The sequence below is a fragment of the Amphibalanus amphitrite genome, unplaced genomic scaffold, assembly GCF_019059575.1.
Source record: "Amphibalanus amphitrite isolate SeventyFive unplaced genomic scaffold, NRLGWU_Aamphi_draft 000218F_arrow, whole genome shotgun sequence".
In the NCBI taxonomy this organism is placed as follows: domain Eukaryota; kingdom Metazoa; phylum Arthropoda; class Thecostraca; order Balanomorpha; family Balanidae; genus Amphibalanus; species Amphibalanus amphitrite.
The window spans coordinates 115,069-133,149 of NW_024881713.1; the positions used below are offsets into that span (position 1 = coordinate 115,069).

Here is an 18,081-nt window from a genome sequence, read left to right on the forward strand (position 1 = left end):
GCTCCATACATTGATTTTTTTTTCGATGATACTGTCCCTTTAATTGAGTTGAACAATTGATAAAAATGTTAAGGTGGAATAGTTCCACAACGCGGACTCATTCACCGCTGTTGCGAGACAACGCGCTCGCTAGCAGCAGTGTAGGGTTAGTGGTAGGTTGGTAAGTCAAAGGACAGACGGCCCACGCCGGCAATAGGGCAGGCTGACGGCAGCGAGGACAAATAGACTTCCAGGGCGCCTCGAAGGTCAGATCACTACCAATGAAATTCAACCATCCAGTCCGGGCGTTAAATAAATAAAACAATACAACAGCGCCATCAGTCAATCGCTGTCGGTAGAAATGTCACAACCGTGACGGCCGAAGACGGACAGCCCCACAATGAAACACAGCGGCTGCCCGACCGCAGGAATTTACGTCACTAACGGACAGACAACCGGCCGCGGCCCTAAACGGACAACGGATGGCCCGTCCAAGGACGCGCCTCGGCACTGGAGTTTCCGCGGCTGTGGCGGCCGCTCCGGAATTCACTAACATCCGTCGAGCGCGGCCGCGTCGGTAACTGACCCGGAACAGGGCGCCGATAATTGGCAAAGTCGACACGGGCGCGCGGGCGGCTGGTCACGGAGGGGACTGTGGACACTGCGTGATGGCCGCCGTGTCATGTGGGCGGATAATGGAGAGACGACCGCCGGCCGGCCGGACGGCAGACGGCAGCCGGCCGCTGTAACGATAACATACGACTGCGGCGGGATATGGAACTGGGACCGACCCACAGGATGGAGTGATGGGAGCGGCCGAAAGGGCATACATAGATTCGGTGGAACACATAATTGACAATGGCAAGACAAAGGCAAGGTAAGGACATTCATTTGTTATCAAACGGATCGTTGTATCCCGGCTACTGCAATACACTGACTCGAAACCCGCTACACCAATTACAAGTTAACCTTTCCACGTTACCTATCTACATGACCCACGAGTCTCTGCTGTTCCCGCTCGCCCTCGGCACCGGAGCCGAGCTGAGGTACACGAGACGGAGGCCGCCGCTCGGGCCGTACTCACGTATTTGATGACGGCCTCGCCGACCGAGAGCTCGTCGCGCCAGCGGCCGGCCATGGCCGCCAGGTCGTCGCGCAGCTGGCAGTGCACCTCGTAGATGGGCGGGATGTTGCCGAAAATGATCTTAATGTCGGGCGGCTCCAGCAGAGGCCCGCCCACCTGATCAGCGCCCTCCAGTGGCTCCTTGAACAGCTTTAAAGAGGGGAGAACCGGTTATACGTCACACGCAACGAGGCGGACAGCGCAGAACGGCACATGGTGCGGGTCTGCGGAAGGGGATGGACTTTTCACTCTCTCAACACTATAGGCAATATAACCGTTGAATCGTTGCGACGAGCGTTAAGTCCTTCCTTGGGATGAGTTCATTTAGGTTGAGCTGGTGGCCTGACACTAAATGAGACATGAATGTAAAATGTGTATAAGAAATGTGCCGCCCCTGAGACGCCCGCCGCGGCACGATTCATGTAGTTATACGCCAGGCGGAGGAGGAGCCACCCCCGAACAGATAGAACAGAGAGAACAGAGAGAACAGAGCAGACTCGACGGCAGAAGGGCAGAGCGCGGGCCAGAAGCCAGAGCGGACAGAGGTGGCGGAGCACAGACCCGTCTGCAGAGGGGACAGAGCAGACTTGTCGGCCGGTGTAGGACCCACCCGCCGGATGTCGGGTCTGCTCGATGGGCTAATTTACACGCCGGAAACTACACCAGCGCTGGCTGCTAATTCTGGCCGAACAGAGAAAGTTCCCGGACGGTGGAGATTTCGCCTCTGCAGCGAACTCGCTTCAAAGATCACCGGAACTTTTCAAAGGCAATTAATATAAATGAAGGTCATGCATAGCTCCTACAGATTAAAAGGCACATCTGTTCCCAGACACAGCTGTTCAACGGCAAACTGCAAGCCCTGGGATGCCATTTTATCACTGTGCGCAGCCGGGCCCGGCCACCGTCTCCGTAAGCGCATTACCGGCCGCACCTCAACAAACAACACATCCGCGCGGCTCCGGAGGTGCCGCTGAGCCCGCCTTCAATCTTTGTTCGGCAGTCTCCGGTCGGCAGCGGACAGGACAGGACACCCCCGCGGCGGCATCAGCGTCCGGTCAGCCCGCTATCGATTGGCGCAGCTGTACGTCCGTGAGCCGCAGCAGCAGCTAACAGAACAGACTGTCATTGGTTCATCAGCAGCCAGCAGAACAGTCTGTCATTGGCCCAGCAGGCAGCCGGTAGAGCAGACGGCCATTGGCCCATCAGAAGTCAGTTAGACAGCCTGCTCTAACGGGTAGCTCAAAGTTGAGAGGCGGGCGGGCTGCAACCTAGGGCATGTGTATTGTGTATGGAGCCATGCATATAGGAGCTATATATGGCTGAAAAGTTGGAGAGCTAATTGACTGATGCAGCGACCTGCTATGATTCAGGTACGCAGTAAGTAGCCGCTCCCGCTGGTACAGTGACCCCCGTATATAATGCGTAAAAGATGGTGGTGTCTGTTTATGTGAATATGTTGTTATATTTTAAGTCGTAAGACAAATAATGACTACTGCTGCTTTGGACCAAGCTTCTTTCATTCAGTGAATCGGTCCAATTCCATTCCGCTGCAAATACGCCATCCACATACACAAACAATGAATGCCTCCCATAAACTAACCCCTAATCTCAATCTCAGCTATAGTACAGCCTACGCCGCCACATCCTTCTGGCCTTCTCCCTGCACAGCGCGCAGCCTCCAGGCAGCGGTGACCGGCCGCCCGCCGCGGCTGCCTGGAGCCCGGCGCCGGCTCGTCCGTCTCCCGGCCTCCGTCCGCGGCCGGCACACCGACAAAGCCGGCACGTGTTCCTTCGTCGGCCGCTCCCAGGCGCCGCCGTCCGAACAGAGCGCCGCGTCCAGACGAGTCAAAGACGCAACGGGACGGCGGCCGAACGACCGGCGCGGCGCCACGGCCGGCTACGACAGGGCGGAATCAGCCGCGCGAGTTACTGTCCGTCCGTCCGTCCGTCCGAGCGTGTGCCGCCGCGGCGAGCCGGTGCGTCTCGGTAAATCTGTGACCGTCCGGCGGTCTGGCGACTGAATGTAAGCCACTCGCGTGGTATGCGGGCGGCGGACGGGGCGGACGACGCGCCGCTCACGCCCTGGCGCACAGCGTCAACAAGACGACCCGGCCGGCCGCCGTAATTTGCAGAGGCAGACGTCTCCAGCCGTTATCTGCATCGTACAGCGTGCGCCGAATGCGGCCACACTCGTATAAAGGCCCGGACGATGTAAAACCGCACATCAACTCGAAATGGCCGAGCTTCATGTCGGACACACAGCAGGACAAAGAGAGACGCTCTCAATTCCTGAGGAAAGGCTGAAAATAAATTGAATCGGCACATTGCGTGTTTATAGCAGCCTGCTGTTTTCAACATTAGACATCGTGAGTTCCGAGCTGCAATCAGCAAAATGCAGCTACATATAAAATGCTGAACCTCTCCACCCGGAAAATATGAATAAATAACGCACCCAAGATCTTCATCAGTGACGAATAACGTCAGACTGAATTTTTCATTTCACTGTCAAAAGTAAGCCTGTATCTTGTGCAATGTCGCTGCCCTTCCCTCACTACATAACCCTATATCGGCAAAGTGAGGCGGAGGCGACGTTCCCGGAGAGGCGGCCCACTGCTCAGCGGCGCGACGGGCGGAAACTTTGGGGCCGGCGCCGCTCCGTGGGGAGCCCATAGAGGCTCTAACTTCATTTGGAGGTGGCCGGACGGCCGGTGTGCCAGTGACCGGACCAGACGGGTACAGACGGACAGGGGGGGGGGGCACCACCAGTGACCGGACCGGATAGGTAGGGGAGAGTGGGGCAGAGCGGCCACCCTAACGCTTCTCACGATGCCAACGCTTGATTTTTAAACTTGGAAAGATTCTTTCTATACCAATGTGATCCCTATTAAGTTGCCTTTTATTTCAACTGCGTTTTACTTCCAAAGGCGTTCACATATTCGCTGCCAACCATGCAAAACATAGCCCGGAGAACGACCGCTCCGGTTGTTTTTCAATAGAAAAACACAATTCTAACGAATAGTGTTTGTCTAATGAAACAACAACCTGCGGTTATGAAAGATATTGACAAAACTTTACACCTATGCATATTGGCCACTTTGCCCCATACCCTGGGGCAAAGCGGCCACCGGCGTCTTCTCAAGTCTCGATATGAGAAACAAAATAGTTACCTCGTGTACGACTAGGGTATTTGATGGTGACAAGGTCAAGCGAGGATGGATGTTTACTTTATCATCTTCCACCTGTAGGTAAACAAAGGATTTTCATGAAAATAAACATTTAATTGCATTATTTGGTAACTCATGCAACTGAAAAGTGGCCAAGATGAATGCATGACGACACATTTGAATATAAATAATGTTTTTTATCCAGATGGAAGCAACTTATGGCCAATTGGGGGTGGCCACTTTGCCCCGGCCACTTTTCGTTCGTTCATTGGGGTTTACGGGCGCGTCGACTGCGGTGGTCATTTTGCGCCCATAACGCTGTACTGGTAAAGCGGATATGTCAACAGAGAACTGACGAACTGAAGAAGACTAGAGCTGCTTGAGATACGTTATACTAATAAAACGAGCATATCACAGGAAAACTGATGGATTGAATATAAGAAAAGATGCTGCCGGATAAAACCCAGGGTGAGTCATCACCCAGCAGGTGGCGAATGGTGGTGCCTGGGGCAATGCGGCCGAGGCAGCGTGTCCGGTTTGGTTCGAGGTGCGGGCAACTTAAGAGAATGTGAGTGACTGTGAGCGGCACGGCACAATGGCTACATGTTGGTTGATCATTTCCACGGAGGAGATAGGCATGCGTTGCATACGTATGCCCAATCCGTAGTCTGCAGAGGACCACTTCATGGTGTCTTTTGCCTTGAAAGCAAGACTGCCAGGGCTCCAGAGTAGGTTTCACCTTTCGTAGCTTCTCGGATCCATGGAGACGCCACTCTGTCTGCCAGCTAAACGCCGTAAAAGATCGAACGGCTGGGTAAAAATCGCGAGCCGGCAGAGGCAAACGACGGAGGCAGGGGGCCGCGGCCGCGCGTCTTGCGGCCGCGTCGGCAAGCTCGTTGCCTCTTATGCCCACATGGCACGGTATCCAGCAGAACTGGATGAATTTACCTACTCGTTCCACCGACGTAAGACGAGATAAAATGTCTTGTACTATCGGGTTGTCTGGATTAAAACTCCGTAAAGATAAGAGGCTGCTAAGGGAGTCTGACAAGATCAGATAGCAGGAGCTGTCACTCTGTCAGACACCTCGATAAAACACAAAGCCTTCTCAATCGCAACGAGCTCGGAAGAAAAAACAGGCAGAAGTTGGCAAAGAGAATGTGCGTGTGTCATGACCAGTCACAAAAGCGCAGCCGACACCATGTTCTGTTTTCGAGCCGTCTGTAAAAACCGAGGTAAAACCATCATATGAGGCAATGGCCCCGCACATACCGTCCGAGACAAAAATATTCCAGCTTAGCTATTAGTGGGGTAAAAAACATTAAAATTGGTAGAATACATGTACGATAACCATGCAATGCATGGACAAGAACGCTTATGAAAATTCCAAACGGTTATGGAATAGCATAGCATTTAAAAATTGTAAACATAGTTGGTAACCTGGCAAGAAATGTTTTTCCGTGTTTCACAGAACAATGGTGATGGGCCTGAAACCCCGGTCTGGCTCATTCGAACGACCGTGAAGAGAAGTATAATTGGAAACCATAAATTGGAACTGACGCCAGCTATGAAGGGCTAAAACGATGGGTGGCCGCTTTGCCCCGGGTGGCCGCTTTGCCCCACTCTCCCCTACAGACGGACAGGGGGGGGGGGGGGGGGCACCATCCGGCGCCGGACCAGACGGGTAAGTCGGACAGGGCGAGAGTCGCCACCGACCGCCCAGCACTATCGGCGGCGATCCCATGCATGAAGAAACGCGCTACTGCAACGCCTGTTTGAATTTCAAAAGCTTCAAGAATGCGTCGGTATGACGGAGAGAAATGCTAAGCGATAATTTAGTGACAACAAGAATGATAACTCACGCTTCAATCAGGATATTTTATCAAACCAGAGTAGACCGGTCCAGCTGAAAGCTGAAAGGTTCATCGTGACCACATTTAAATCCCGCACATCTGTGCAAAAATCGCCTTTAGAAGGAGCTATGAGCGCGGCCGATGGCCGGCCCCATTAATCATCAGACGCCGCTCCATTCATCACGGCCAACTCCTGCCGTCGTGAGTGGCGTCTCTCCGCGCCCTCGACTGGCGGACGGCCGGGCAAAACAAACGGCTCAGCGGCGCCGCTAAAGTTCCGACGGCCACCACGGCCCGCTTCAGACCGCGCGCTCGCCAAAACAGCGCCCGTACAAATTGCGGTTTTGATTGAGGCTTTGGACTGGCGGATGGTCGGCGCGCAAAAGGGGCGGCTCTGGGCGGCGTCAGTCGATCTGCGACGCGCTGCGGCCGGCGCAGAGGGAGGGCCGCCCGCCGCCGCGGCCCCGGGAGCACAGAGTCCCAGTCAGCCGCGCGGCGGGGGTCCGCAGTAATTATACTCCTCCGGTGACTCAGCGGGCGCAGCAGCTGTTAAACGACGCAGCATGACACAGGGAAAACAAATTGGGCTGCCTGCCCCGGGAAGCTGTTTACACGAGGATAATTCAAAGATATAGGAAAACAAAGGCCGAACTTGAGCTCAAAAGATCAGTGAGCACTTCAGCACATACTGCTCAGAAAGCTTTTGCGAAGTGGTAAGGGAAGTCATATTTTTCAACAGAAAAGCACAATTCCTCCGAAGTGTTTTTAAGCCTCGCCGGCCGAGGGGGGGGGGGGGGTACCACCCCCCCATAGGGTTTTTTCGCGATAGCTCCGAACACGCTGGAGATAGAGAGCTGAAACTTGGCATACCGTCCTGGCCTACGACAATTACTCCTACCGACCACTGTATCGCTAACAGAGGCAGTCTGCAATCTGCATGGGTAAGAGAGTCGGCCCATGTCGCACAGTACCCGAGTCCGTATCGTCCCTGTCAGCCGCTGTACATATATACTCGCAGGACTCCCACGCTCCCCGTACCGTTACCACTGAGGTAGGGTCAGTAGGTGTTCCCTGTGTTCCGCACTCCGAGCCGTCACCACAGGGCCGCAGGATAAAAAAGTGCTCCTTGGTTAATATCGTCATCACAGGCAGGGCTACTCGGTACTTCCCGTGTCAGTGCCGGGCTACCACCTGTGTCTCATCCCGTCTTGTTTGTTTTGTTGGGTTAGGCCCTTTCGGTCTGACGAGACCATTTCAGGGCCGGAAGGATGATAGGAATTAGGGGGAGACATTGGTCTGGGCAGACACCCTAGAGAGTTGCCGGGGCTGAGCCCGTCCGAAAGGACAGGCCGACCAGCCCCCCAAGCACTCTCTGCACCCGGCTACGGGGTGCGCTCCCTCGGGAGCAGCGGTGCCGCTCCAAGGGAGCAGCCCGCATGAGATAAAGGTGCCTGTCCAGTGGGGGTTGCGGCGTGGAGGAGAAGGATTTCTGTGTCCTGAGGATGGAAGCGATGGAACGGAGGCAATCCCGTCTCCGTACCGTCACCACGGGCAGGGTGGCTCCGGCGTCCCCCGTGAACCGTCTGCATACCGTCCCCCGCGTCCCGTCTCCGTACCGTCACCACGGTGTGCAGCACTTTGACGTAGTTGGTCTCGGTCTGCAGCAGCTCGTGAAACACCTGCTGCCGCGGCGACATGGAGCGCAGGTCGGCCGCCAGCGCCGGCGACGCGCCCAGCGCAGGTGAGGTGCCATCTGACGGAGGGACACGCAACCTTAGATACTGACAACCGCCGCCAGGGGAAGAGACGAGCGTGCGCTGGAGACATAAGGTCACTCGTGAGGAGCTTGTCAGCAACGAACACAATGCTTGAAATGACTACTTAATAGTTAATTGAGTTTTAAAGGCACGTCGATGGCGGTGTTATTCTAGTCTGAAAATAACAGGAAGACAAGTGATAACACGGAACATAAATTAAAACATCGGTGAGCCAGCACCGAACCGAAAATACGTCACGCTAGCCATCATCACACACGTATTAACTCCATCACCCCCCCCCCCCTCCCGCATTAGCAGGTCTCAGCAGCCTCCCCCCTCTACCGTCGACCCCGCCCCAGCCGTCCAGAGACGGTCTCCTTACCAACAGCAGAGAGCGGCGGCGGCGGCGGCGGAGGAGGCGGGGTGTTGGGGGTATAGTTCGGCGGGTCCACCGACAGGTTAGGATTCTCAAAGATCGGGGTCAGGCGGGACGGACAGGCGCCGGGACCTGGAACATAGCGCCAGAGGCCGCGACTAAGGTCAGATGGGGACATGAGGGTTCAGACGGAGTCGGGGGGGGGGGGGGTTGGGGGTTCAGATAGGGTCAGGTGGGTCAAACAGGGTCAGGTGCGGTCAGACAGGGCCGAGTAGGGTCAGACAAGGTGCAGGGGAGTGCAGTTTCGGGTGGAGGCGGATAACTGGAGTGGACACAGCAGCGCTTGTCCCAGTGCTCTTGCATCTTCCGTTGTATCGTCCTCCAATAGCGGCGCTCCCAGTTTTATCACTTCCATTATCCCTTCGCATCATTACTGATTAAAAGTCTCAACCCATCCCATCCCACCATCCCTCAGCCAGCCTCAGCCCCCCGCTGTCCTTCCAGAGCTCCCCGCCCGCCCTGCACCTGCCCGTACCGGCGAAGGTCGAGGTGTCGGTGTCTCCGCCCGGCGTGGCGTCCAAGAATGAGCCCGACGTCGACAGCAGGTTGATGTCGGTGATGGACGAGCGCCGCTTGGCCGTCGGCTGTCGGCCACCGAGAGGGAGCGGCGTGTTAGGGGAGCCACGAGCTCAGGGATCGATTCAGGTAGCAGTGCCATCAGAAAGCGTGATTGTTTTAATGCTAAATCAAGTAAGATGCTACAAAACGAGTCATGAGACTATAAGCATCGAATCAATGAACAATCAAGTCAGCAATTTAAGAAAAAATGATGAGACTGTAAAGCACGACATACGCCTTAACAAAATATGCATATCAAATAGTCCCCAGTTGCCACAATGTGTATGCCTGGGCCGCCAGGACAGGGTCCCCGGGCCGGGTCACTGCAAGTCTGCAGCGGCGGGCGGCGTCTGACCTGCGATTGGCCGCCGGTGGGTGACGTCACGGCCGGGCTGGGCGTGTCGCGCGCCAGCTGGTGCAGCGTCTCGCGGAGCCGCTTCCGTTTGCGGGTGGTGCGCGAGCTCGGGGTGATGGTGGGCATGAGGAGGGTGGCCGCCGCCGGGCTGGGCACCTCCCGGGCCTGGGAGGCGGCCGGAAACGAGTGTCAGTAACGGGCCGCAGGTGGGCGACAAAACGAACATGAGCGCTGTTTCGGCAAAATCCTATCTATTTTCAGTCGACAAATATAAATGAACTGTAAAAAAGTACCATCTTACTAACATAACAAGAACCAACTTTTGCGTCGGCTCTCACTGAGAGCGCAAATACGGCCGCCGAAATTACGACCCACGGGGTCTGAGCAAAATCCGGAGCCCCTTCATCCTGACCGGCGGCGTCTGAAAGCGGTATCTGCCCCCGGTGCTGAGCCTGTAGGCGGTACCTGTCCTTGTTACAGCCCTGTAAGCGGCACCATCCCCCTCCCCCACTGACCGGTGGGGTCTGGAAGCGGTACATGCTCTCGTCGGCAGCGGCGTCCATCTGAATGCAGGCCCAGAACCACTCGGCCTTGACCAGGTGCGCGCGCTCGGGCGGCGGCTCCGGCAGCTCCTGCACCGTGCTGTCGTCCACCACCTGAAATACACCAGCGGGGCAAAGAGGTCAGCCAGGGGCGCGGACCATACATAGAGGTCAGTCTGAGGAGCCGGTTCTGCCACACCTGAGCGAACGTCATTTCAGCGAACGACATTTGAGCGAAACATTTTCAGCGACTATCAATTTAAGCGATTGACTTTTTAAGCGATTGTGAAGTCGGCGAATTCAATCACAGCGATTATCAACTTTAGCGAGGACCAGAATCAGCGAAACCAGATTGAGCGAATATATGGTGGTCAGTGGGAGACCAATTGAGCGATGCAGTTACAGCGAATGACCGAACGCGACATAAGTAAATCATTTGTTACTTTTCGGAAATTATTGCACCTCTTTACGCATCGTTTGAATTTTGAAGACACATATGTACATCGGACGACCAACAAGGGGTGCATGGGAGGGGAAGGAGGCGGGCAAAATTTGAATTGAAAATGTGGAACGTGAGAGATACGGCGACGGAAGGAATGCCGAGGACCAATAATAAACTAGAGAGATGGCACAGGGGAATCCAGTCTGTTTCAGGGACCTCACCCAAATATCTGGAAATTCGTACGGTGCTTGGGGGAAGAACACATTTTACAGCATGGGGAACTGATCCAAATTCAAGCGGGGCAATTTCGCGAAAAAAGCACAAGCAATATTGATTTCTGAACAAACGTTTGGTCACCATTATTGACAAAGAGCAGGGTGGGGTAGGGGGGGGGGGGTGATATTGAACCGTTGGAATTTTTGACAAATGTAGCATTAAATTTGGAGCTCAATGTCTGACCTTTGAACGCACGACATCCGCCATCCAGTTCCGGATAACCATAGGAAATTCCGGAAACATTCGTACGCATACGCTCGCAAAAGAAAAAATCAAAATCACCGTTACAGGACGATGAAATGTTTCGCTGAACTGACAGTCGCTCAAATTGTAGTCGACGAAATAGATGTCGCTGAAACATAGCTTTCGCTAAAATTGATAATCGCTATATTTGATAATCGATGAACTTGATAATCGCTGAATTGCCATTCGCTGAAAATGGTTCGCTCAAATGACGTTCGCTCAAATGACACTCGCTAAAGTCGCTCGCACCGTGAGGAGCCACCTGCGACCAGCGGGGTAAAGAGGTCAGTCAGGGGCAGACCACAGAGGTCAGTCTGGGGCACCACCTGCGACAGACCAGCGGGGTAGAGAGGTCAGGCAGGGGCGCGGACCACATAGGTCAGCCGCAGGCACCACCTCGGTCAGACAAGCGGGGTGGGAAGGAAGTAAACGGGGGCCAACGCAACTCGTTGGGCATCACCACATGAACAACATACTCATGCTCCGTGCTCAGCACGGACTTTCGACAGCGTAACACTCAATACACACAGTATTGCGACCAAAATACTGTCACTCCCCCAACATCCCGACCCTTACACAAGTCAAACGCTACCGCCTCGGTCCGGGATGATACCTGGTCAGCTACTCCCTCAGCCCTACGACCCTCCCATCTAGAATAACTGACCATCTGAATAACCGAATGACATGAATCTCCCATCTAGAATTAAACTGACCAGGTGGGTGCAGGGCTCGGCGCCGGGCTCCTCGCTGGCCAGCTGACCGCCGTTGTCTACCAGCACCTCTGCCATGTGCTCCCTCTCCTCGGACGAGAAGCCCAGCAGGCGGACTCGCGCGCCGAAAAACGGCCGCACCCTGTGCGGCGCCATCTGAGGGGACGGTACAGAGCGCGTCAGTGGAGGTGGGACTCAGAAGGGGAGGGGTCGAAACCAGGGGAGCCAGCTGTTTAAATCTAATTACTGTTGGAAATCGCAGCCCAATGAAAATAGCAAGCAACACATACACAAGAAAACGATTCAATGCCACAAATTCTGCAGGAAATAATCGCTCGAACACCCATGCAAAAAAAAAAGACTGAAAAGTACGAATAAAAATGACCATTGAGCAATTATCGAAACACAACGGTAAAGCTGATGCGGTGAAGTGATCGCTTAAATATTATGGGCTGCATGCAATATCCTGGCAGATACAGACCGAGAGCTAGGGAAAGCTCGCGATAACTCCGTGGGGAGACACTCACGATATCTCTGTGCGTGGCGATCAGTCCCAGCTCCTCTCGCCGCTGCCACACAGTCTCGATCCAGGTGTCTCGCAGCACGGGCAGGCCAAACGTCACCGCGTACCTGAGGGAGGCGTCACGGCGGGTCATTGTAACACTGTCGTCCGGCGCTGCACAGGTATTTTAATCGGATTGAGTCACTCTAGACATATTTTACCGCATTCGACGCTCACCACCCTAGTCCAAAGTCTAGTCATTTCGCTCATCCGCTATTGTATCAGTGTGTACGGCTCCTGCAATACCACTCAGCTCACACGTCTGCAAAAGCTGCTGAATTTCTCAGCCCGTGTGATATCGGGGCGTCGGAAGTTTGATCATGTTAGTGACGTCCTGCGTGACCTGGGATGGCTGTCCGCGCGTAACATGTACTTATACCATGTGCTGACCCTATTGAAACGTATGCTGGTCACTGCGCAGCCCGAGTCAATCGCGAGTAGAATAGTGCATAGACGTGACGTACATCAGCGAGCCACAAGACAGATAGATATGCTACATGTGCCCAGAATCAAATCGGAGTCCGGGAGGAGACGATTCCTCTTTACCGCCGTGACAGCTTTTAATAGCCTACCACCGGCGATGTGTGACCTGAACCTGCGCGCGTTCAAGGCAGAGTTGCACCGGCACTTGTTGCGACAACAGGCGGCCGACCGTTAGCAATACTTTATGACGACACGTTTGTGAGAGAGTGACTGCGAACGAAAGTCTGTCTGTGTGCGTGCGTGCGTATGTTTTTCCCACGACACCCATCATTTTATATTGCGACCCTGGTTCAGGAATAGCCATTTTTGTGGAATGAGCCTACGATGTCAAATAAATAAATAAATAAATAATAAACACTGTGCGTCAGGGAGGCGTCACGGCGGGCCATTGTAACACTCTGCGTCAGGGAGACGCCACACACAGCGGGTAAATCCACCAAAGCACCCGTCGGAGCCCACAGCCGCCGTTGGATTTCTTCACTGCAGTGCACCTGTCACAACCCTCGAACGCGACAAATGCGGGAGAACACAGACTAGTTCAAACCTACCGTGGCTTCTATTCCGCAGCTAAATATGCGCCACGGAAACACCGCGCTGGCAAACTACCGAAACGCAACTTTGCATAAACAAACTGCAATGCTACGATGTCCCCACGACGGCTGAATGGACGCAGGAAAATAATTGTACTAGGGTTTACAGGCCGTGCAGACTCCTCGGAGTCGGTGTATGTATTTTGCGCCCTGGATGACAAGCGCATCAGTTAGACAGGCACCCAGCGTGAGACATCACAGGTAAGGATAACGGCCGCTGAATAAAACATCTATATCACAAACACCAGCCTACCCACCCACCTGCATTCATCACCGGGGCTCCTGCCGGCTGTGCCTGTACTCACTCCTACCCGCCCGTACCTGTACTCGCCCCTACCCACCCGTTCCTGTACTCGTCCCTACCCGCCCGTACCTGTACTCGCCCCTACCGATCCGTACCTGTACTTGTCTCCGGAGCAGGCGTTGGCCACGACGTGTGTGATGTTGGGTCCGACCTCGCGGCGCACCGAGCCACCCAGGTGGTGTACCAGGTCCACCAGACGTTTCTGCCGACCGGGGAACGCACACACACAGGGTCAGCCGTCAGATTTCCTGAGTCAGCCGCTGACACCGCCAGGTGCCGCGTGACATAGCGCGCAGTACACCCAGAGAGCGCGGTAACAGTTACGCTGCGGGCTCGGCTACATACCTACTCAGCGGGATTAAATGATTTACTAGAATCATGATTTAATCATCTACCATGGTACTCACTCATGCCTGCATAATGAAAATTATATTATGAAAATTATATATGAAAATATGCGGCGAAACAGCCACCTCTGTACTTTTCCCGGGGGGGGGAGGAGGAGGAGGCAACACAAGCTGACGTAATAATTACGTCATACAGTACATTATGTAGAGACGACAAGCCTCAAAGGTCAAGATCCCCAAGTACATAGAGCACTAGGCCACTGACCAGCTGCTGCCGCATCCTGAAGCCGGTGAAGCACATGGTGACGTCCTTCATGGCCGCAGAGTAGAGGGGCCGCGCCAGGTTCGGCATGGGGATGTGGCGCGCCACGATGTCGAGCAGAGCCGGCCGACCCACCACACTGCAGGAGACGGGCGGCGCGGGTCAGACAGAGACACAGGCGGGGACAGGCGGGGACAGCTAACGGAGCCGTGCGTGGGACAGACGGGGACAGCTGATGGAGCCGTGCATGGGACAGACGGGGACACTGCTGACGGAGCCGTGCATGGGACAGACGGGGACAGCTGACGGAGCCGTGCATGGGACAGACGGGGACAGCTGACGGAGCCGTGCATGGGACAGACGGGGACAGCTGACGGAGCCGTGCATGGGACAGACGGGGACAGCTGACAGAGCCGTGCATGGGACAGACGGGGACACTGCTGGCGGAGCCGTGCATGGGACAGACGGAGACAGCTGGCGGAGCCGTGCATGGGACAGACGGGGACAGCTGACGGAGCCGTGCATGGGACAGACGGAGACAGCTGGCGGAGCCGTGCATGGGACAGACGGGGACAGCTGACGGAGCCGTGCGTGGGACAGACGGGGACAGCTAACGGAGCCGTGCGTGGGACAGACGGGGACAGCTGACGGAGCCGTGCGTGGGACAGCTCACAGCGATGTAGGACGAAGAGCTGCAGAAATATGTTAAGTTACCAAATACATGGTCACAATCTTAAACGCTGTTCTGAAAAAAAGGAGTAATAAGATGACGTTACTATATCAGCAAACATCTGAAACACCTCCCTAACAATAGCGACGTTAAACTGCGGCTGCCTGGGGGCAGGCCGCCACGGTTCGTCCTTACGCCCAGCAACTATAGACAATCACGTTCACGTGTTTATCATCGGAATGACAAACGGTGTCAGCGATGCCCGGTCAACAACGCACTGAAGCACGAAGAGCAGCCACCTGCCGCCATCAGCAGTCACGCGGCGATCTGAACTACATGGGGAAAGACCGGCGTATTTGAAGACACGTTGTCTATGTACTCACACTCCCTCGGATTCCACGAGATGGGTGTAAAGGTCGCCATCGAACTCCTTGACTAGAAAGATTGTCTCGTATTCTGTATCTGCCAGACACTCCTCTATTGATTTTGTCGTTATAGGCAGCTTCAGAACCTGGAAACACAACAGAAAATTGTCAACAACAAAGATATCAGCTATGAAAGTACCGGAAAACAATTAACATATCATTTGTTCCCGTATGTCTAACTATACATATGTACGAAAAGCAAACATAGGTACTTATTACTTACAACCATAAGAATTGCCTGTATAGACCAATATTCACAGCAGCCACAGGAGGCTGGTTGCGAACTCACCTCTGCTGCGTGAATGACCCTGGGATCCTCTGAGAAGGACGGCTCAGTAACGCACAGCCGCAGGCTAGCCAGTTCATTTTCTGCCGGAGTGTATGGAGAATGTCAAAACATGGCTGCAAACTTGTATATAGGCCTGATTTCTTATTTCCATAAATTTAGTCCGAGCCTTTTCGATGGAAGAATTCACAAGCATAAAGCCCCGCTAAATAGAGCTTGTTGCATCAGTCCTGCCTTCAACCCTCCGATCGCGCAATTCCTGGTCCAAGACAGAATTTAGAGTCCGACATTTAACGTACGCACATAGCAGCGAGCAGCGCACGGCCGGTACCCTCACTGACTTCGACTGGCTACGACCTGCCGCCGACCGCAACCATACCCGTCAGGAGGCTCATAAACATCGTGCGCCGGTCGCGCTTCGAACGCGGACTGTTATAACCACGACGCGTGCTCTCACCACGCAGAGTCCAACGCTCTACAGACCGAGCTTCAGGTTCAGCTAGACATTTTAACCAAAACAGCTCGGTAATATTATAGGAAGCAGAGTGACATTTCTTTTTCATGCAAGCCAGAAGTTTAAAACCCAGTTAGATAAGGCCATTAGGAGAAAAGGAGCAAAATTACTGCCCAGATAAAATAGGGAAAAAAAGCTCATTGTTACATCTATCAAATTGAAATTGAGTAAAAACTGAAAAAGGCTTTAAAAACTCAATTTTTGCATACTAAAATTAAATATGACACACTGACAATAAGTAAATGTTACTCACTTTGTGCTCCTGCTGGTGGCTTGTCAGTTTCCATTGTCACCAGTCATGCATTTGTCTTAGTAATGAACAACTTTAAAATATATGTCTGAGTGTTGCTGCCCTGTTAATAGAGACAAAACAAAATCAATGTCAAAATGTAGCCTACTTATTAAACTACATCATGCTTCTTTGATGTACAAATAACAATTCATCTCTGACATCAGTGGACACCCCAAACCTGCATGGTTGCTTGCATTTTGTAGTTCATGTCTTGTCTACAAAACAGGGTAGGTAACAGAGTATTAGTCAACTTGTAACTTTCACATTCAAGGAAATCCAATGAATAGCTTGTGCTTCATCTTCCTTGGATGGGTAAAAAGTAATCCTATTATTGACAGGAAGCTATGTTACAGTTCAAGCTCATTACAGAATTCAGATTTAATAAGTTCTGAGTTGATTCCAGCTTCTAAGCATTGGTGCCTACATCCAGACTGCAAAGCATGACAGCACTTGACAGCCACCCCAGCAAGGGAAGAAAATCTGAACCAGCCCACCACAACTGACTGCAAATTTTCACCTATCAAAGCTGATCAAAACTTATGATATTTCTTAGTTTTTATTAGACATTTACACTTTTGATACAAAAATGTAACAAAACACTCGGGCTGACACCATTTGGCTCCCAAGTCCCAAGTCCCATACATCATTTTCTTTGACAACAGCATGCTATGTGCCAGCACAGAAGCTCAGCACAGTTCAATGTTAGGGCTTGTACTGCTCAGCAATTCACACCATCTGCACCACACCAGTGGACAGTGGCTCTGCACAGCTCATGCCCCAGCAGAACCCATCCACACCACTACAAACTAGACTTAATCAAGATTCCCATACTACAAACAAAGAAACACAACAAACAAACAAACAGGTGAGTTGAACAGGCAAGTTGAGCTTTGCAGCTGGCAGCATGGACCTACACTACACCATATGTAATTCAAAGTGGGTCCACTCAGATGACTCATTGCTGAGCTGTTTAAAATTATTGGATAGGTATGACCATATGAGAGGCAAATAGCTTCAGTTTTTATCAAATTATGAGTCTGGTGTGCTTAAGGCTACTTTTACCATGGCTTTAAATGCCAAATAAGCCAAACAGGCAGGAGTACTGGCAAAATGGTCCAACCTGATGCAGCTAGCGGTTAGTGTCTTTTAGGGACAGGCAATGTGAACTGCCCTGAGGGCTGTTCATGGACCCTGTGTGCGTTAGAAGTAGAACTGTACACAGGATCTAAGCTCCACCCACCGCGTCCCTACGTCAGCCTTCCGTCACTGCACACAGCGATCGCTGTGGCCGGTCGGCGGTCAGGGTACATCCACCGCACGAAGCCCTGATGGCATAACCACCAACCCATCCCCTACCCCATGCCTGCTGCACACACCACACTCAGCAGTTTGCGGTGCCCGTGATTCGTGAACAGCCCTCAGGGGGAAGGTGGCTCAGAGTAAGAAGGTCTATTCAAGAAGCAATCAACATTAACAAGAATACCTGAATTTTGAAGACTAACCATCTACTATATTATCCAGAAACAAAATAAATAACAAAGAATTGTTTACAGATTCAAATTCAGACACATGAGCACGACAAATACGGCGCAGTCTACTAACCCATTCCCTGACACATTGGTAAGATACTGTTTAAAATAAAAATACCACGGTCTTTCCCACCATAATATTGACCGGTTTGAGAAAAGATACAAACAGATCATGCAAACTATTTTGCATTTTAGCCCTAATTTAAACGGAAACTAACCACTCCTTCGCATGCAGGTGTTTTGAAAATTGCCGCCCGCTGATTGGTCCGAAATGTCCTTGCCCTGTAAAACGTGACCACCAAATCAAAACTTGCTCACCAACGTATTAATTTAAGCACGATTTGCTGTTGTTTACTATGAAAATAATCAACAAATAACT

General features: G+C 53.0%; 1 protein-coding gene across 3 annotated transcripts in view; it reads right to left on the minus strand.

The window, feature by feature from the left end:
• The window catches only part of LOC122385411 (protein ECT2-like), a 72,541-nt gene extending 54,601 nt beyond the window's left edge, over positions 1–17,940 (minus strand). Inside the window, exons 1-13 of one of the 3 annotated variants that reach the window (XM_043373655.1) lie at positions 17,921–17,940; positions 16,135–16,234; positions 15,371–15,450; positions 15,040–15,167; positions 13,990–14,128; positions 13,473–13,579; positions 11,966–12,068; positions 11,442–11,594; positions 9,741–9,881; positions 9,226–9,390; positions 8,788–8,896; positions 7,736–7,872; positions 1,064–1,252 (exon numbers count right to left, since the gene is read on the minus strand). In XM_043373655.1, coding sequence (XP_043229590.1) covers positions 1,064–1,252; positions 7,736–7,872; positions 8,788–8,896; positions 9,226–9,390; positions 9,741–9,881; positions 11,442–11,594; positions 11,966–12,068; positions 13,473–13,579; positions 13,990–14,128; positions 15,040–15,167; positions 15,371–15,450; positions 16,135–16,168 — 1,485 coding nt within the window. In that variant the 5' untranslated portion in view covers positions 16,169–16,234; positions 17,921–17,940. Of the gene's footprint in view, positions 1–1,063; positions 1,253–7,735; positions 7,873–8,787; positions 8,897–9,225; positions 9,391–9,740; positions 9,882–11,441; positions 11,595–11,965; positions 12,069–13,472; positions 13,580–13,989; positions 14,129–15,039; positions 15,168–15,370; positions 15,451–16,134; positions 16,235–17,920 lie in introns of those variants that run through there. The other 2 variants (XM_043373653.1, XM_043373654.1) reach the window with 2 other exon arrangements.
• Between the last annotated feature and the right edge of the window lie 141 nt (positions 17,941–18,081).